This window comes from Hevea brasiliensis, chromosome 15 (genome assembly GCF_030052815.1).
Source record: "Hevea brasiliensis isolate MT/VB/25A 57/8 chromosome 15, ASM3005281v1, whole genome shotgun sequence".
Lineage (NCBI taxonomy): Eukaryota > Viridiplantae > Streptophyta > Magnoliopsida > Malpighiales > Euphorbiaceae > Hevea > Hevea brasiliensis.
The window spans coordinates 64783182-64804506 of record NC_079507.1 but is presented as its reverse complement, the minus strand read 5'-3'; the positions used below and the strand labels follow the sequence as shown (position 1 = coordinate 64804506).

Below are 21325 nucleotides of genomic sequence, written 5' to 3'. Positions count from 1 at the left end.
AATAGAGTTCCCCCTCAAATCCAATACCTTAAGCACCCATCACAATACAAAATATGAGAATCTCATATATATTTGTAAAATTTTAAAAATTTAAAAAATAATATTTTACTATTAAAAAAATAAAAAAAATAATATTTTATTTTTTTTCTCAAAAATTGAATTTATTTGACCTTAAATACAAACGTGTGGGTTTTTATGAGCTAAAACTTCATATTAGATTTATTTGGTCTTAGAGTAAAAGTATGAGGGCATAATTGAACCTTTATCCTTCGCTAGTCTGTAGCGTTTGGCACTCCTTTTTCGAATATATATTTTACAAAATAAAAAAAGTTCAGCATATTCATGGCACTGGGACCACACTGCATTCATCTTTCGCTTCCCTGAGGGATTAATTGTTACTCAACGGCCATTTTATTTTAATCAGTTAATTTTAATTTATTAAAATAAAATTTCTTAATTTTTATTTTATTTTTGAAAAATACCCTTAACATGTAATAATAGCTTTCCAAATTAAAAAAAAAGAGAAAATTTATTATTTTAACCATCTTTTCTAAAAAGAAAATTATCATCATTTTACCCTTTTTTTTTCTTTTTTTTTTTTCTCTACCTCTCTCACATTCTCACATTCTTAATTTTTATGGTCAAATTAATTGACAAGTCAATAACTTTTTTTAAGAGAGAAGAAAAAGAAAAACTAAAGCAATGGTGAATGTGAAAGAGAGATAAAGAAAAAGTAAAAAATAATAAAATAATAATTTTTTTTTTTGTAAAAGATGGGTAAAATAGTAATTTTATTTTCCCTGGAAACCTATTATTATAGGGTTATTTTTTGAAATAAAATTAAAATTAAAGATTTTATTTTAATAAACTGAAGTTAAGTGAGTGAAATGAAACAACCATTTAAGTTAAGGGATGATTGATGCAATTAATCCTTCGCTTATTGTTCAGATATTTTGTTTTTACAAAGAATACTTTCGCTTTCATATGGTCTCACTCTCACATCAATTTGAAGAAGTCAATTTAAATGTTTCCAATGATAATCCTACAATTTGACATTGATATTGACATTTCCTAAAGACAACAATATCATCACGTTAGCATATCTAATTTTTTTATTATTATTGAGATTAGGAAGAAGCATCATGATAAACAACATCACATATGAAATTCATGTCTTATTGTTTAACTGCTCCTACAAAATCCAAAGGATTTTGAGCTTGAACAAGCATCTATCTTCATCTCCTGCTGCCATCTGGTGAGGCAGCAAGCAATGGAGTTGCTTATATTTCATAGTTTTTTGCATCTACCCAAATTATAAACATCGTGAGAAAATTTGAGATGATTACAATATCTAAACTAAATGCTAAATTAGAAGCACATAGAAAAGAGATTATTGAATTTCAAGTTTACCTCTTAGAAGTGCTAAACCTAATGTTGTAGAATGCTTCAATCAAACCTGATTCACATTCTGATCCACTACTGTCATAAGACAAACTGATATGCAATGCAATCAAGCAAAATAAGCACAAAATGGACATGATATCACATACATCTTGTCAAATTTAGGCAAAATAAATTGTAAAACTTTATTTTCCATAGCTTGCAATTAAAGACGGAAGCATTTCACATGGACTAAAGAAAAATGCTACATACAATTAATTGAGCATCAGCAAAAGAAAAGAGTCCAGCACTAGAAGTAGAAAGTAGTTCCATCATTGTCCAGCAGCATTGTATTATTCCTTTTTCTCTTCCTTGGAATCACCTACCTTGGCTTCCTTTGCCTTTGGTTTTCCCTGCTTGGGCTTCATGAAGCAGAAACATGAACAACAAGGACCCTGGAACAAGAACTTCATTGCTTATGCCTGCTCTCAGCTCTGAAAATGTACCAAAAACCTTATATGTAGCAAAAGTTTTAGCTTTCCCGTGCCTTTTTATCTTCTTTTTCTCTCTTTTTTTCTAATTTTTTTTTTTTTTGAGTTACAGCCTTTTTATCTTCTTTCTTATCTAGTAATGTTGTTCATTTTTTTTTTTAATAATTTTTAATTATCGAAAGGATTCCAATTCAATCGCTTTCAATAAAGAAGGTGCTAGCCTAATAATGCCAACTATAAAATGTGGAGTGGCCTTGCTGGCCATGAGAAACAAAGAAATTAATGCTTCTAATAGGCTTCTCTTTGTGGGTCATGTTTCATCACTACTTTAGGAATTTAGAGGCTCCTTTTGATTTCTTTGTCCCACCCTAAAAGATTTCCAAGCTGGCAAGCAACACTTTAGCAGAAATAAATTTTACATTATCATGTAGCTAAATGTTTCAAATCTTGTTTCCTGGTTCATCTGGAGCCATCACAATTTTTCTGAACCACCCAAAGATATTATTAAGCCGTCTGATAGAAATCTTTGATATATTATATCAATTGGGTTGCATTCATTAATGTTAAGATTACTGAACAAGAAATAATCAAGCAAGGCTTCAAATTTTTTACCAAATTTTCCCTTTTTTTTTCTTGGAAAAGCAAGGAGAAAATTCTACTCCAATCATGATGGTGTTCATGAATCGCAAGGAATCGCTTTTATATACAATCATTTGACTTTGCTTTAAATGTTCACAAAAAAAGATAATGAAAGCATGTGAACTTCAATCTAGTATGCGACTTTCAGGGTTGCTTTTGCTGGTAAAAGAAAAGAATGATTCTGAAGAGCACTGACGTGCAATTATTGTGGCTACCTCCTCCGATCATGTTACTATTTCCGGCTCTGAAACTTCCCTTGTGATCTTCAAGGTAAGCATATTGATACAGTTACGTTACCCTAATAATTTAAAATTGCTGCTATCATCATCATCATCTACAGTTAAGATTCATTCCATCTGACAAATTTTGGAATATTATAGAAAGAAGCTGAGGGAAAAAACAAGATAAGGGTTTATGAATTTCGGGTAGGTAGCCCACATCCACGGACAGAAAGTTTCGATGGCTACATGTCATTCATTCACTTTGTGTGTAACATAATACATAATTATGAGATTCTTCAATAAGAAGTTATAGCATAGCCTTACCATTTAGTTCAGTATTATAACTCATATGCCTTGCAGATGAACTGGGAAAAAATATCTATAAAGTTAACCTTAAGCCCAGCTAGTTTGGATTAAGGTTTAATCGAGGATTACACCCAAGATGACAGAAAGCAATATCGCCAAAGCATCAGATGATTCATAAAATTCTGCGGACTTTTCTATAGAACTTGTTCTTAATTTACAAGAGTGCAAAGGCAGAAAACAACACAGTTGGAGTAAATGGTAATTGATAAAGCATTGCATTATTGGCAAAATACTACACTATCAATGTTCCAAAAATCTGCAAGCTTTAAAGGACCAATTGGATGGTTTGTTCCTAACTTTATTCCTGTATGAACGTTCTCCTGCAACTTAAAACAGAGGATTACAATTAATTAAATAAAAGCAATAAAAGAGGATTGTACTTGCTTATTGCAACTTAAAACATAGGGGAAACAGAGAATGAAGCACCGCCAGAATATATTTTTTAATTTTGTATATATGGAGAATACTAATAATAATCATTTGAATGCCAATTATGTTTCAGATAATAAGTTTTTTTCGACCTAGTTAGAATATTATGTTGAGATCAATACATAACCATGATGAAAAGGAAAACAGAAACTCCAGAGTCCCTTGAGACCTGTGCAAAAGTTGGTATAAGAGACAATTAGTTAATTTATGCAAGTATTCTTATTAGATGTTCTAAGGTAAATTAAGGGCAAAAGAAGAAATAATATGACACAATCTGTTAGTTGCAGATGCAAGATGAGTTATGGAGATAGAACTAGAACTTGTATCAGAAGCCAAACTGGCCGAAACTTTAACAATCTTATGAACTTGAAGAAACAACTTTTTCTTCACATCTTCAGATTCCACAATAGCTTCAATAACTAAATCTGGCTATAGAGTATAGACGCCCCATAGCATCCTCGAAAACTACCTGTCAGGTTGAAAAGCCAGAATCATTTAAAGTTCATGCTCACGAATTTACAAGGAAACAAGAATTAATTTGTTAACACTTTATTCTCACAATCGCCCATTATTCTGAAGGAAATGGGTTTAGTTCCTCCATTCCTATTAGCACCTGCACCTGAGCTAATATTTTACTGTAAGTTTAGTTTGGTCCAGGTTTGAAAGCCTATCATAGAATACAGGCTTGCTTAAAAATTTTGCTTCCACTGTGTGAGTACTGACCCACTCTTTATGTGAAGGCCTTTCTGGGTGCAGAACAAGTACTAGTGAGACATCTGAACTCACTGGAGAAATCAACATCTTAGCGCCAATTCCTTAGATAATTTAATTCAGCAATTAACACTACTTATAAGACTTTGAAAGGATACAGTAAATCTCTTTTATGGGTTACTCGGCTCTTTTTTAATGGCTAATATTGTAGCTTCATTTGATTCCATGACACCTTTGGACAAGCAAAATAGAAGAAGAAATGTCTCCTTTTCTGCTCTTCAGAACTCCCCACATGCCAGAAGGCCCCAAAGATAGCCATACTAAAGAATAATCAGGCGGTTTCCATAAAAAAACAAGAAACTTTTTATAGCATCAATGCATCAGCACATCGCTACTTTTAATACCACTAGATATTGGATTGAATTCTAATTCAATCCAATATCTGCTTGGTAACAGAGAAAAGAATAGAAAGGGATGGAAACAAGAAACAGAAAGAGAGAGGAGAGGAAAAGAGAGAACTGAGAGAAATTATTGTCAATCTTCTTCCAGTTGCTAGTAACCAATTGATTGAAGACTGCAGGTTCATTTTTTATTTTTTATTTTTTTAATTTGGACGGAAACTTTTTGTGTCTTTCAGGCAGATATGATTCCTGTGGAAAGGAAACTTTCCCAATCTTATCGATCATAAACGACAGGGACACTTTTTCCTCTACCCATTGTTTTTCCGTCAACTTGTAAACTACACGAACCTTCCCGTGAAAAAATTGTCAATTGTATAGCATGCACAGCCATTAAAAGCATCAGATTGTCATGTTTCCGCTAATCAAGCTAGCCGGTAGCGCCCAACACTGCAAATTTACCGGCAAAGAAAGAGATTGGAGGGCGAGATTGTATCAGTGGACAGTGGGTTCTTGGACAACATCCATGTGGAGTTGTTAGCTGTGTAAAGAACTGTACCTCTTGTTGCGGGTTCTCATAATATGCAGCTGCGGAAGGGAAAAGGAATTGAGTTTTGCCATCATTTCCTTCTCCAGCAAGGGGCGGAGGACTAGTGGATTGCTGAGCTTTAGAAGAAGGTACTATTTTTCTACGGTTCAGCTAATCATCTCAGTTGTTGTAAATTAAGCTTAAAAACTTGTCGTTATCAAGTAATTTCTCAATAAAAATATTTCCTTCAAATTGATGTTATATTGTGGTGAACACATTGCATTGTGATATAACTTTGAATGCATAGATTTTCAGGTCGTTAGTCAATTAATCATTCATTTCATGTTATGCTTCTGATTTTTAATCTATTTTATTTTTGTCTAATTTCATTGTTTTCCCTTCTTCCTAACATCAGATCACTGCCTCTCTCTCATTTATTTTCTGCTTGGGTTCACATCAAATTAGATATGCAACCCTTAACTGGATCTTGTTCAGGAAAATGTTATGTCTATGGATGGTTAAGTAGGTTATGTTTGTATTTCTTGTAAAAATTTCTGTGTTTGTTCTTTTGAGATCCATTCTACAACTGATCCATTCTAAACAACTGATTTTTCTAAATCTTCACACTATGAGCCTGTGAAATTCAACCGCATATTGGAGTCGATAGCTATCGTTTCTCCAAATAGCATAGGCAAGAATCCCACCCAGCATCAGAGAATAAAGCTGAGGAATATTACCAAAGCATCAAGAACTTTGAACATATGATAAAACAATTCTGCAAAGTTCATTCCTTAAAGCTGCACAATCCTCCCCTTTTTTGTGAAGGACCCATTGGATGGTTTGTTCCTAACTTCATTCCTGAATTTAATGTCCGGCTTTGTTGACAATCCTTTATCAAGTGTTTGAAATGCTTCATTTATCCTTGCCATTAGCATTCGGTTTACAGTGAAACCAGAAAACTCCTGAAAGCATATAACTATCTTACCAAACCGGCACACATAACAGTCATTGATGTTAAAGTAGATAGTGGATTACAATTACAATTACAATAATGCAGATGATAAATTAAAAAAAATAAAAACCTTCTTACTTCCTGCAATTTAAAATAAAAGAGAATTATTTCATATAATCGTTATATATAACAAATATATTTTTAGTGTTAATTATGGTGAGATCCAAAGTGAGTAGGGGCTATAACAAAATCATTTTACACATATAACCATTATATTTTATAATTTCTAGAGAAGCAGAGAATGGAGAACCACCCAAAAACATTCCAATGGCAATAACGTTTCCTGTTAACGCTCATGCTCTAGCCCAATAAGAAATGTATAGGCCTGAGTGCCAGTTTCAAACTCTGTGATAAAACTCCGTCCATTAAACATTTTAGGGCAAGATAAGGATTTTTTTTTTTTTTTTTACTTTTTTATTAAGTCAATCATTGAAATAATGTGCAACCCCTTTTTAAAAAATTACTCTAATATAAAAAATGAATCATGATAGTACTTGAATTTTACCAATTCTTTTAAGTAATAGCTAAATATAATCAAACAATAATGTAGATATTTGGACTAACATATTTTGATTTCAATTATTTTTATTGTTAATAACAATATAATTTAAAATTAATATATTATCAATTAGAAAATAAATTACTTTTATTATAATAAAAATATAATTACAAAAAATTGATGTTGAGAACTTGAAATATCTGTGTGTTGAAGCGGTGAGTTGAAATTATATGTGTCGAATTTTTTTTTTTTTTTAAAAAAGATAGTGATTTATTAATAGAGCCCAAAGGACAAATACGACCATGAACTGTCCTAGAAGCCCAATTTAAGATAGATTCTTCAACCCAGTTATGAGGCCCATAAACCAAAGCTTAGACCCACAGAACTAACGCTTGAGCTAGGTATGTAAGCGCCGCAACCACCATCTGGACCCCGCCACACCGTCTGGAATTCCGAGAGCGTCCTAACCTCCTTGGGTCATGGAAACCATCTTCAAAAGACAAACATTGAGGACATATATGCTAGAATGCCATGTCAGGTGATACATTATAATTAAGATGACCATATGGATGAGTGACATGTGTAATATATTTAAAATAAAGAATACATATGACTTTCAAAAATCACACTTAAAAGCACTTATATACATGTGAAAAGTGCATCCACAAGCAGAGCACTAGTAGTTCTGTTCACGTCAAATATTTCAGAGCTATAAAAGAGGTCGGATTTACTACATAAACTAAATATTGAGTTAATGTAATAACCAACTCGCGTTGGGCTAGATTTTAGTCTTAGAAGTTGGTTCAAATATGTTGTTATCTAACCACGCTTAACCAGTAATTAGTGGACCCACCTAGTTGAACCTCAACAAGCCTTTAGTGAAACATTCAAATCGACATTAAAGGTGCCTTGAATTTACTAGTTGGGAAAACTTGGGGTTAAATGGATAAGAAACCACGGAGCAAAATAACAAACAGAGTAATGCTTTCATTAGACCTGGAGACCAATAGTTAGAGGGCAGTAATCGTAAGGACAAGCTTCGAATTCGAATAAGTTGTGCTGACCTCCAACTAATTCAATTTGGAATACTCTCTTATAAGGGGTCAAAAAAACTACCACCTCTAAACAACCAGTCGAATAAAGTCATATACAAACATTAAATCGACCAAATGACCATTCTTATCGCTAATTCATGAATGTTAGAGCAATCACTATGATAAAAATGGCTTGATTTGACTCTGACATAATCGCTAGTAATTGAGACAGTTCACTTGAAGAAACTTCACAAGTGTCGGGTTGGTACTGGATGCCTAGTTCTATAAATAGAGGGACTTCTTAATCTTAAGACAGATTTTTTTTTTTTTTAGGGGCGAAGGAATGGAAAACCAAGTCCTTATTATCTCCAATGAAGTACATTCCCCAAGAGATTTAAGTAAGCCTAGCTGACATGAGAAAGTTGTCGTATCAACCCTTAAGAACCTGCTCATTTATTCTAACCTACATCCGCTAGCCACATGTTGCTATCCTATTAACATATCTATTCCTAGTCATCACTTAGTTATCATAAGGCTTAGAAGAAGCAGAGGGCAAAATCTCCATAACCAAAACATCATCCAAGCTCCCAAAGACAATGGAGAATCTATTGTTGAAGACTTTGAAGGAAGAGGGCTTTTGGCCTTTCTCGTTGCTAAAAAGATGATCGATTTTCCATAAGAAGGATTGATCTTAGAACCTCAGATACCCTTCCTCAGTTCACAAAGCTATAGATGTGTGGAATGACAATTGTTTTGAAATTTGATCAATTTTTTCGATCCCACTCCGATCCAATATTGTACGAGGGGAATGGGGAAAAGGTCTTTTCATCTCGAGTCTTTGTACGCTCCGCACAATAATATATTATTATTTTTAATTAAAAAATATTTTATTTCTATATTTTATGTATTTAAATATGATAATTTTAACAAAAAAAAATATATATATTATTAAAATTATATTTAAAATTTATATTTTTAACTTATAATTTATTTTTTAATAAATAAATTTATATTATGTAATAATAAATTAAAATGAAAAAAATAAAAAGAAAAGTCATAGTGTAGAAACCTACCTCGCACAAATATTAGACGAAGAAGTTCTTGTCTTAACCCTGAACTCCTTTAGAGTGAGAATTGGGAAAACTTTTCTTACCCCTAATTTGCTCCATTGCCATTCATAGTCGAATAACCAAAACCAAGAAACCCTAAACACAAGCACATCAAGAAATAAAACCTTCCAAAAGCTTCAATCTGCCGATAAAGCACAACATAAAAGCTTATTTATATCTCACACAATAATGATAGCATGGACCCACAACTGAGCAGAAAAGGAGCCATTCAGAACAGGAGAGACTACCAAAACGATAAAAATAAGAAAAATTGAAAAATTTTCTTTCTTTACAAGTTAGAGGGAGAAGATAGCTTGGTATATACTATAAATAATTACATGTGTAGATTAATTGTTAGCAATGAAATAGAATTATAAAAGTGGGAAAAAGGGGAATGATTGAAGTTGAAATCGTGCACGAGGTCATGAATAAGGGTATGAAAAATAGTGGCTCCTGCAAGCTTATTTAAGAAGCTAATATTATGAGTGATAAGTAATGATTTGAGAGAAAAAAAAAAAAGCCAAAAAGAAAAGAGTTACCACCTGCCAAAATACCATTATTCAATTTTCCTTTTTTTTTTTTTTAAACCACACCTTTCATGCAATTCTTGACTTATAAATCTTAGGTGGATTTCATGATTGGTTCTATCACCTATCCATCAATGCATTGAGTTGGAGACGCTGTATTCCATGATTCATACAATTAAATTAAATTAATTTTTATTTTATGTTTTACTAAAATTAATAATCTCATGGAGACAAAATTAAAATAGAGTGAGTAATTTTTATATGATTGATTAAAATCAATGCTTCTCAACAAAATGTATAATATAATTCATCACATAAGCTTTTTTTTTTATATAATTAAGTATTTATTTGGTATTATGTTTAAAGGGTTAAAATTATTTTAAAAAATATTATTTTAATACTGTTCTTATAATTGATATTTATTAAATTTATTTTAAATAATTAATTAATAAATTTAAAAAGTAATTTTTTTATCAAACAAAATTTAATTTTAAATCAAATTAGGATGGTTTCATTATTTTTATTTTATTGTCTAAATTTTTATTCTCTTTATTTTTTCTTAAGCAAGAGAAAATAATTATATTTAATTTGTTTCGGTAAAAAAACTTTATATTTATTTTATTTTATTTTTATTTAAACAAAAGTAAAATAATGAAAAATATATACGTTTTTGAATTTTCTTTCCTCCCTCACTTGCATTTCCAAACAAAACATGAGGAGGAGAAGTGGGTTTGGTGGATTCACATGAAAATAGGTTAGAGTGGTTGACCCGACAACCAAAATCTTTTCATGACCTGCGTTCGTAGAATCTCAAATCTAAATTGAGGTAGCAGCCCGTGACGTCCGCTCACGCAACTGGCTACAACCGGTCAATTCTCGTGTCATCTCTCACTCACTTTGACTTCCTTCACTCTCTTTATCACTAACTGGGCTTTTCTCCACACCCGCAATTATAACTCGTGCTAAACACATTAATGCCATATTTTCCTTTAAGCATTTACTGACGAAGACACGTGCACGCTCTCAAGTTTTAAATCAAATTGAAAAATTTTACCAAAAAGAGTAAGGGTAATATCAAATTAAATTTATTTTGATATTATAATTTGATTTTAATTTTTATTAAAAATTAAATTAAAATTATATTAAAATTATATAGGAATCGATTTTATATTTATATTTTTTAAATATATTATATAATTTTAATATAATTATATATTTATATATAATTAAAATTATAATATATATATAAATTATATATAATATAATATTATTTTTTATTTTATTTTTTTAATAATTTGAATCATAAATATATTAAATTATTATATAATTTTTAATTATAAGTATATTATTATATATATAATTATATTTACACCATATAATTATATATTATATAATTAATAAATAATTAAAAAATATATTATATGATATATTTATATTATTATATTATATAATATATTTAATTTTAAATTTTATATATATTTTATAATTAAACATTATATAATTTAAAAATAATTAAAAAATATATTATATTATATAATATATTATTTATTAATAATTTTAAAATTTAATGTTAATTTTAAATATATTTTTTTTAATAAAAATAATTGTATAAAATTATTTTAAAAATTATAAGAAAATTAGCACAGTTCCGATGCTCATACAGATTTCAATCAGAAATTCGAACTGAAACTGTCAACCTGTAATACTAATGTCATAATTAATTAAATAAATAATAGGAATTAGGGGATTCAGTATATGAGTGTTTAGCACGCGTGTGTTTGAACCGTGAGAAATGGAGTTCCATCCTGGGATTTCCTCGTTGGTCGATCCCAATGTTTGGCGATGCTCAGAAAATGAGCAAAGATGAAAACTTTGGCCACCAAAATATATTTGTTTTTCTAAAGAAAGAGATTGAGAAGAGACAAATGTAGGTATTGACAATTAGACACAGAGACCAGTAAGACTGATTTGTGCACCATTTTGCTGAAGAGATGAACCAGAAAAATACCCAAAAGCAACTAAATATGTCCCAAAAAGTCAGCTCTCTTGTGTCCTCATTTCATTTCAAATCACTACACCCCTCCACTGCCTATTTCTTTGTCCAAATAAACAATAGATTCTTTATGAAATAGAGGGAACTTTCCTTTTCCACAGCCTTCTTGTCCCTATTATATTTCTCTCTCTCCTTTGAAATCTTTTTCTTTACCTAGATTCTGCCATTTATTTCTTGCTTTTTTTTTCTTTATTTTAAAATATTTTGAGAGAAAGAGAGTCGTCTAGTTTTGAGGTTGGGGTTAGCCTACTTGAGGGAAAGTGCTCACTATGGGTGTTGGGTTCACAGGGGGCTTTTGCTTGCCTTATAAGTGATGTTTTTAATGCTCATCGTAACTTTTTTTGAAGTTTCATGTGTCTAAATACTGGTATAGTTTCTTTCTTTCTTCCTTCAACTCTTCAGGTCTTGTGGAGTTTTTCTATGCCATAAATATGAAAACTTTAATCTTGGGATCTCGCTGCAGTTTTTAAGTAAGAATTGTTGCTTAAATTGCTAACCGGTGGCTTTTTGTTGGTTTTCTAGGTGCTTTGGGATGTGTGTTTGAAGTTTCTTCCCTTGGGTAGGGTGACTTTCTTGCTCTCTCTGTCTCTCTCTACAGGGGAGTTAATGGTTGTAGTTGTACAACAGTATAGGGTTTAGGGGTTTGTAATTTGTTGATTTTAGTCAAGGATTTTGGTTGCAGGTGGGGACTGAAGATCTGAGTGTGCTTTCCTGGCTTCACTAATTTATTTTATTTAAAAGATCACCATTATTGCTTCACTTTCAAGTTGCTATTTGGTCCTTCTGTTTTCTGATATCTGAGTTGTTTTGTGCTACAAGTTTCTTTCTTTTAACTTTCTTTTTGTGTAGTGGGCACCGCTTACAAAATCAATTGGGGGTTCTGAGTCCCATGCTTAGTGTTCTTGAGATTTGAATTCTGGTGGGGATTGGTGCTCCATTAAATTTACTTCTTTTTGTTGCTTCATTTGCAATTTGCAGCTTGCAATTGCGTTTCCTTCTTGAGGTCCTTTTGGGATGTCAAAGAGCAAGTTTCATTTGGGTTTGTTCTTGAAAAGTACTGCCTGCCCCAAAACATACCAGCTTCAATTGAGGGGTTTTGGCTTCGTTTGAGCTGCGGCTAGGTTTTTGTTTCTGTAATGATGGTCTTGGACATTGTTACAATGACTTTCCTCAAATGGGTATTCTTTGCTTGTTTTCTTTGTTCATCTTTGGGTCTCAAAACCTCATCCCAGTCCTGTGATCCAAGTGATTATTTGGCACTGAGAGAATTTTCCGGAAACCTCACAAATGGGTCCATTGTTACAGCATGGTCCAAAGAGGCTAATTGCTGCCAATGGGATGGTGTTGTTTGCGGAAATAATGGCAATGGTTCGACTGGTAATAGGGTAATTAAGCTAATTCTGCCTAGGAAGGGTCTCAAAGGGATAATATCGCAATCTTTGGGCCGTTTGGATAAACTGAAATCGCTTGATCTCTCATGCAATCATCTTCAAGGTGGATTGCCTATGGAGTTCTCAAGCTTGAAGCAGCTGGAGGTTGTTGATTTGAGCCATAACATGTTGTCAGGACGGGTTTCTGGGGTGCTTTCTGGTTTGTTGTCTATGCAGTCACTGAATATTTCTAGCAATCTGTTCAAAGAGGATTTGTTTGAACTTGGGGGATTTCCAAATCTTCTTGTATTCAATGTGAGCAACAATTCATTTACTGGCCGAATCCCTCCCCACATTTGCAGCTCCTCTAGTGGGATTCGGTTTCTTGATTTGTCAATGAACCATCTTGTTGGCAATCTTGAAGGCTTGGATAATTGCAGCACATCTCTCCAGCAATTGCATTTGGATTCCAATTCACTTTCAGGCTCTCTTCCGGATTCTTTGTACTCACTGTCAGCTCTGCAGCAATTCTCAATCTCCAACAACAACTTATCTGGCCAGTTAAGCAAAGAATTGAGTAAGCTTTCTAGCCTCAGAACCTTGGTTATTTATGGAAACCGGTTTTCAGGCTATATTCCAAACGTGTTTGGTAACCTTACCCAGCTAGAACAACTTGTTGCACATTCAAATATGTTTTCCGGGCCATTACCTTCAACACTGGCATTATGCACAGAGCTCTGCATACTTGACCTGAGAAATAATTCTCTAACTGGTCCAATCGATCTTAATTTCACTGGAATGCCTAGCCTTGGTACTCTTGATCTTGCCAGTAATCATTTGTTTGGCCCCCTTCCAAATTCCCTGTCTGATTGCCAAAAACTGAAAGTTTTGAGTCTGGCTAAGAATGAGTTAACTGGCCATATCCCCAATAGTTTTGCAAAGCTCACATCCATTCTGGTTCTCACTTTATCAAACAATAGTTTTTTTGACCTATCTGGAGCATTATCTGCACTGCAGCAGTGCAAAAATCTCTCTACTCTTATCCTCACAAAGAATTTCATTGGTGAAGAAATTCCCAGAAATGTGAGTGGATTTGAGAATTTAATGGTGTTAGCCCTGGGAAATTGTGCTCTCAAAGGCCAAATTCCAGCTTGGTTGTTAAGTTGCAGGAAGTTACAAGTTCTGGATTTGTCATGGAATCAATTGGATGGCAGCATACCTCCTTGGATTGGTCTGATGGAGAATTTATTTTACTTGGACTTCTCAAATAACTCTCTCACTGGGAAGATCCCAGAAAGTTTGACCGAGCTGAAGAGCCTCATTTCCCTGCATTGCAGTATATCCAATGTTTCTGCTGGTGTTCCGCTGTATGTAAAGAGAAATCGGAGTGCTAGCGGTTTGCTGTACAACCAACCTACAAGTTTTCCCCCCTCGCTACTTTTGAGTAACAATAGAATAAATGGGGCAATTTTGCCCGAAATTGGACGGTTGAAACAGCTCCATGTCTTAGATTTGAGCAGGAATAGTATAACTGGGACCATACCTAGCTCCATATCAGAAATGGAGAACTTGGAAACTTTAGATTTGTCATCTAATGATCTGTATGGGTCAATTCCCCCATCATTTGAGAAACTCACATTCTTATCCAAGTTTAGTGTGGCTAATAATCACTTGAAGGGGCAAATTCCAGCTGGAGGGCAGTTCTCTAGCTTTCCAAGTTCGAGCTTTGAGGGCAACCCAGGACTATGTGGAGGAGTAGTTTCTCCTTGTAATGTCATTACCAATATGTTGAAGCCTGGTATTCCATCTGGTTCAAACGGTAGATTTGGTAGAGGAAACATTGGAAATATCCTGGGGATAACAATCACTGTGGGAGTGGGGCTTGCACTGATCCTTGCGATTGTTTTGCTTAAGATGTCAAAGAGGGATGTGGGAGATCCAATTGAGGATTTGGATGAGGAAATCAGCTGGCCACACAGATTATCTGAAGGCCTTGGGTCTTCCAAGTTGGTGCTATTTCAGAATTCAGATTGTAAGGATCTTACAGTTGCAGACTTGTTGAAGTCTACAAATAATTTTAACCAAGCAAATATCATTGGTTGTGGTGGATTTGGCCTGGTTTACAAGGCCAACCTTCCCAATGGTACCAAAGCAGCAATCAAGAGGCTTTCTGGGGACTGTGGTCAGATGGAACGTGAATTTCGAGCTGAAGTGGAAGCACTTTCAAGGGCTCAACACAAGAATCTTGTTTCTCTTCAAGGTTATTGCCGTCATGGTAATGACAGATTATTGATTTATTCATACATGGAGAATGGAAGTTTGGATTATTGGCTACATGAGTGTGTTGATGGAGCTTCATTTCTTAAATGGGATGTGAGACTCAAGATAGCGCAAGGTGCAGCATCTGGGTTAGCTTATCTGCACAAAGTTTGTGAGCCACATATAGTTCATCGGGATGTGAAATCTAGCAACATACTTTTAGATGAAAAATTTGAAGCTCATTTGGCCGATTTTGGCCTCTCAAGGCTACTTCGTCCCTATGATACTCATGTTACAACGGATTTGGTTGGCACTTTAGGCTATATTCCTCCTGAATATAGTCAGACATTGACAGCAACCTGCAGGGGTGATGTTTACAGTTTTGGTGTTGTTCTTCTTGAGCTCGTTACTCGTAGAAGGCCTGTGGAAGTTTGCAAAGGAAAAAACTGCAGGGATCTAGTCTCTTGGGTGTTTCAGATGAAGTCTGAAAAAAGGGAGGCAGATGTTGTGGACTCATCAATTTGGGACAAAGATCTCGAGAAGCAGCTGTTTGAAATGCTTGAAATTGCCTGTAGATGCTTAGACCAAGATCCTAGGCGGAGACCCCTCATTGATGAGGTTGTTTCATGGCTTGATGGTATTGGAATTCAGAGTTCTCAACACTGAATTTTGTTACTGCATTTTGATTCATGGCCATTAGCTTCAGTTGGAAGGAAGGTATACCTGTAAAGCAAACACTATTCCAAGTTTCTATAAGATTGGAGCAAGTCTTGACCAAGCACCTTATGTTCTTTGTCCTCCATAGAAACAATCTTTAGTACTGTATATTGACAAAAGTGCTGTGTATAAATAGGCTCTTTTGGCCCTTTTTATGTCAGCAATAAGCATCATAAAATATCTTGTTTCTCTCTGTATAGCTTTTCTTTCTTTGTTCCCCTTGAAAATTACCAAGTGAAAAATCAAAGCCTTCCGATTTATAATCTGTTACACAATCATTTTAAATGGTTCTATTCCGTCTTTAGATTTTGAATTGTTGGTTCATTCTCATGCTCTGATAATTTCAGTACTACAAAAATTAAAGCACCATATCTGAAAACTGGATTGCCTGGTTAAAATTTATGCATTGCATTGCTAAAAACCCGCCGCAGGCATGATTGGTTCAAATAAAACCTAAATTTTCTATCGCAGCATAAAGAACTACATGTGCTTTTGTGTTCTTTTTCTTTGTTTGGAGTCGGTTTGTTATTTGATACCCCATCAGTTGATAGAAGATTGAGACAGCACCAGACAGGGTTGCCTTTAGGTTACCTTCTTTTTGACTTTTGTTTACATTGGATATGGAGAGACTAGCAACAGGCACAAAATATCCAATTAATGGAGTTGATTCCTACACTAACAGCACAGGATAATCTATATAGTGCATAAACTAAAAAGTGGCTTTTAGCAGAAAAAAGAACCAGATTCCTTTGAGCCTAGTAGTAATGCATGAGTAAAGTTTTTGGTGATAGGTGACAATTTTGAACTTCCAAGAAGATAAAATTATCCTCTGTTGATCAAATGAAACATTTTAGATTCTTTTTTTATTTTTCTTGGAGTAAAGATTCTTATAATATTAAATAAATAAATTATATATTGAGTTCTAATAAAATATTTCTAAATGAATAATAAATATTTATTCTTATGGAGAGTAGAACACTTGTATGTTATATGAATTTTATGAATCAAGATTTTAAAGTCTATATGCATATTTAGAAACAGTAAGATTTTCTTATAATTTTCTAAGTATGATGAAATAAAACTATATTAAATATGACTCGAAAGTTTAAACAGTTTACAACAAATCAATAATTGAAGGGTGTTTGAGGTTTGGTATACATCCTTTTCTTTTAAGCTTAAAAAATTTTCTGCTGCCTCTGCCTCGAGCTTGAAGCTCCGCAATTCCCTCTCAATTGTAGCTGGGGTTTGGTTTGATTTCAATTTGTCGTCTAGAGAAGAAGGAACAACTGAAAATGAGCAGTAAATCAAAGACTTTTAATAAAAGTTAAACAACATCATTTTATATACAATGATTTTTTGAGGTCGAATAGTAACAATATTGTTTGCTTGTCCTACAAAATAAGGCTTTCGTAGATACATCGGATATTGAAAGTATGGCATATCAAAATCTTTCCAATAATCTTTTACATTACAATATAAATGTTTAATTATTAAAATTTTATATAAACAAATTGAATATTTAATTATATTATTTAAATTCTATTTAACTTGTTATTTAAATTACTCAATTATCGATTTTAGTGTTACTAAACCAAAAGCTCACTAGTTTACCAACATTGTAAGAAAATAAATTCGACTTAGAAAGTGGCGAACCATCCATTCTCCTCTGTTTACAGGTGTTGGCCCATGGGCTATTGGGCCTAGCAGTAGCTCATACTATTGCGGCGAGTTGTCAAAGCATGACTCCTCAGGACCCAGACCAGTATGCGCTGGAACGTAGAAGGACATAAAAAAAAAAAAAAAGAAAAAAAAGAAAAAAGAAAAGGCCCATTTTGATTTAAGGCTGTTGAGAACGTGGCAGCACCCAAAGATTAATAAAATAATAAATTTTATTTTTTATTTTTATTATATAATTATTTTTATACAGATATATAATTTATTATTTTTTAATACGTCCCATATATTTTATAATTTACTGTCAAAATTTGTTCATAAGAGCGTGTCAAATCCTGTCAGAAACTCAAAGGTGTCAAATTCACTTGAAATCGTGGCAATTTCTCCAAGGAGTCACACCACACCGCTTGTTGCCTCTTAAGCAATATATATATATCCACACATTGCATGCGCTGAAACGAGGATTCTGCACCGCAAGAATCATTCAATCAAAGAAAGGCAACGACGTCAATATTTTTGGCAAAGAGAATCGCCATTAATAACATCTCTAAAGCTTCACTTAAGCATAAGCCTCCTTTTGTTGGCTTCTCCACTGCTTTTGAACGTGCCGAGTTACTGTAATTTTTTTTCCTTTCGTCAGGTTTGGCAGATGAATCACAGCTGGGTTATTCTCTCAATAGCCTAAACGATTTGATAATTTTTCCTTTTTAGGGTAGCAATGCAGTGGCAGAAACGAGAGGAGAAGGAACTGGCCCAGATGGGACACCAGGGATATCGTCAGGTGCAGGTAAAGATCCTGCGAGCCAAGGCATGCACGAGGCCAAGCAACAAGCACTAGATATGGACGAGAGGTCAAGGACAGGAGCAACTCAGTTTGTAGCTGATACAGCCAAAGAAGGGGTGAGAAAAGCTACGGAAATGGCAGATACAGTTGCAGATACAGCCAAGAAGACCATGGATGGTGCTTGGAAAGCAAGTAGGGAGGCGAACGAGAAGATTAGAGAGAGAGTAGTTGGTGACAATAGTAATAGCAATAGAAATAACGAGGAAGACCTAGTAGTTGTGGAGGTTGAAAAGATTGATGGAACTGTTGATACAGTAGAATATAGGAACATAGAAATGAATTGAGGATTGGAGGAGTGCAGACCGATGACAAACATATTTTCTTGTTGTTGAGGAGACTGGTTCAAATACGAAATCGGACTTGGAGGAAGGTTTTTTTTAAAATGTAAGGTTTTTTATTTTTAAACTCAAGTTTTCAATTATGAGGTTACGTCCATTACTTTACGTTCAAATTTATTTTTTTTAGGCTTGATATAAATTTATATTTCTATTCTTATATATAGAATATAGGGTAAAATTGATGAATCTCAAAGAATGTCTTACTTAGACTTGCCTATTATAAATTTATGAACCTTATATGTTTGCGCTTAAAGAATAAAGTGTTATTTTTTACACATTAATTTTCTATTTTAATATAAAAAATATTATTGAATTAATTTATAATCATAAAATAAAATTTAAATTTACATAAAATTTTTATTAAATACATATTTTTCTCTTTTTTGGCATAAAAATAAATGTATTTTTCCTTGTCTAAATTCTGCATTAAGACTTCTGCTGCTGCTCTTGAATGAAAATTAATTAGCAACTATTTTCTTTATTTTTAATTTTTATTAAGCTATTAGTGTTTAATTTCCTTTTCTTTAATTTATGTTTTTTTTTTCTAAATTTAATTTACTCAGCAATTAGTTGCTGCCTCTATTATCATATGAGCTTCATAAGAAAATTTTTGCCTGTTACCTATAATATTAGATGGATAGATTATCCAAAAACAAAACAAAAAGTACTTTTCCTAAAGATTAGACGGTAGATTTAATTCAGTCCGAGATCAGCCTTTCACAAAATGCCTAAATACGTAAGCCCATATCAGAAAGCAACTGACACATTAAAGAGGTCTCAAAACCAAAGGCCCAACATATACAAAGGCCCAGCAACCCATTCTACCACAAATCTTAGACCAATGCATAAGGTGAGGAGCAGCAGCGCCACCTAATTTCTTCCTCCAACTAGAAAAGTAGACAGCCCTCCGATCAAGAGTAAAGCAAGCAAAAGCTTCAAGACTAGCACCACCCATAAGTATGGTCTTCCAAAAACGACATCAAGGCCTCAAATGCAGCGAACAGCATGTCCAAGCTTTGCGATTTGCAAGAAGAGTTGATGGGTAAAAGCTTAAACGGTGACTTTGTCCTTAGTGGTCAAACGGTCATCAGAAGCATGCCGACTCAGAGAAAAAGCATCTTAAGGCACCTATCCTCACAGCATCTTAAGGCACCTTTCCTGCAAGGCTAATTCAGAGAAAAAGCCAAGTCCACTTGAAGTCATTCAAACTTTGGCCAACAAAGAAACAGCGGGCGCAAATTTAAAAAAAAAAATTCCTACCACAACAAAAAGTTGAAAAAAGAAAGATGGATGGGTTGATAACCAAAGACTAGCCATAAAGGACCGAACCGATAAACTATATATATATATATATATATATATATATATTATTACAAAAAGTAAAATGATTTATATTTTTTAACTTGAAATCAAATATGTTCGATGACACATTTTTATTTGTAAGAATGTTGTAATATAATTTTGATTATAGAAAATAATTGAAAATTAATAATTTTTATTAAATTTTAAAATTGAAAAATTAATTATTAAGTTTTTCATTTAGAGAACTCAAAACATATAAATATCAAACTCTATTTTTAATTTCTTTTTTTTTTTTAGAAAACTATTTTTCACAAAAAACTGGACTGTAATGTTTCACTGTTTTCACCGATTGTCCAATACAAAGCACAAACACACAAGAATCAAGAACATGTAGTAGCTTTTTGGTCCTCCACCTACCTTTGTCACCTCCGCCTCTCTCTCTCTCAGCAACCTTCATTTGAATCCTTCAAGTACAGCTCTTCTAATAATGGACGCCGAGAGGGGAATCGTAGTTCCAAAGAGAGGGAGAGAGTGATCGTCAAAGAGGATTTCATTGTTGAAGGAGATTTAGAGGATGATATGAAAGAGGAAGAGGGAAGTGGAGGTTTTGTTGATGATGAAGAAGAAAGTAGATGTGTTGTAGTGCTTAGGAAGAGAACGAGTATCGTAAGCGGCATTGGTGAGGCACAGGCGACATAAATTTTTTTTTTTTTTGGAAAATTATAAAAAAATATCATATGGTTTCACTTATTTTCACTTCAGGATCTATAATTTACTTTGTGACAAAGTGGTATCTAAGATTTTACTCCATTAGCAAACTAAAACTTTTGATTATCCTATGTTAATTATATGGTGACGCGGATTAAAAAAGTAATATTATAATATTTTTAATTACTTTTTTTATATCAAACCTTCTCTAAATTCTCAATGTAAATCTAAAGTCCAATCTTCCCATTTCACTCAATACCTTATCCTAGGCATCTACTACCTCTCTCTCTCTCTCTCTCTCTCTCTCTCTATACACACATGCACACATTCTTTTAGGACAACATAAGGCATTTGGTAGGTGTTTTTGTTTGGAGCTCTTTGTTGGTGTGCCTATGATTTGCTGTCCTTATTTTATCGCTCTATAAGCATTCTATAGGTTGCTACCCTCTTGGTTGCTCTGCAACACAACATTCCAAAGACTGAATGATCTAATGAAATCCAAAGGTGTAAGAAAGAGTCTAGCAGTAGTAAACCTTATTTTATAAAGCTTCTCTTGGTTACAGCATTGAAGATGTTCAGCCCCAAAGTGGAATCAAGAACTTTTGATGTGCTTCTTACTTTAAATGTGTGCTAAAGTCATCCTAAGATCTTCTAAGTGTTGACCCTTGCAGCTCTTTCGTATATTTTTATTGCCTGTAGTCTACATTTCTTTTCT

At 33.4% G+C, this 21325-nt stretch overlaps 2 protein-coding genes and 1 long non-coding RNA gene across 3 annotated transcripts; 2 read left to right on the top strand and 1 right to left on the bottom strand.

Moving 5' to 3' along the window:
• Window positions 1–3208: 3208 nt before the first annotated feature.
• LOC131173996 (uncharacterized) lies at window positions 3209–5637 on the bottom strand. Its single transcript, XR_009144346.1, has 2 exons — window positions 4086–5637; window positions 3209–3995 (listed from the first exon to the last, which is right to left on the bottom strand). It is a non-coding gene; the product is annotated as an uncharacterized LOC131173996 (long non-coding RNA).
• A 5770-nt stretch (window positions 5638–11407) lies between these two features.
• LOC110655335 (phytosulfokine receptor 2) lies at window positions 11408–15941 on the top strand. Its single transcript, XM_021811613.2, has 2 exons — window positions 11408–11765; window positions 11921–15941. Exon 2 carries the CDS (start codon window positions 12535–12537, stop codon window positions 15691–15693), a length of 3159 nt encoding a protein of 1052 aa, XP_021667305.2. The 5' UTR covers window positions 11408–11765; window positions 11921–12534; the 3' UTR covers window positions 15694–15941.
• A 1914-nt stretch (window positions 15942–17855) lies between these two features.
• On the top strand, window positions 17856–18683 carry LOC131173864 (uncharacterized). The gene has a single exon (XM_058136482.1). It carries the CDS (start codon window positions 18229–18231, stop codon window positions 18544–18546), a length of 318 nt encoding a protein of 105 aa, XP_057992465.1. The 5' UTR covers window positions 17856–18228; the 3' UTR covers window positions 18547–18683.
• Window positions 18684–21325: the final 2642 nt, after the last annotated feature.

Coding starts and splice junctions, on each gene's coding strand:
- LOC110655335 (XM_021811613.2), top strand. CDS start 12,535: ATGATGGTCTTGGACATTGTTACAATGACTTTCCTCAAATGGGTATTC.
- LOC131173864 (XM_058136482.1), top strand. CDS start 18,229: ATGCACGAGGCCAAGCAACAAGCACTAGATATGGACGAGAGGTCAAGG.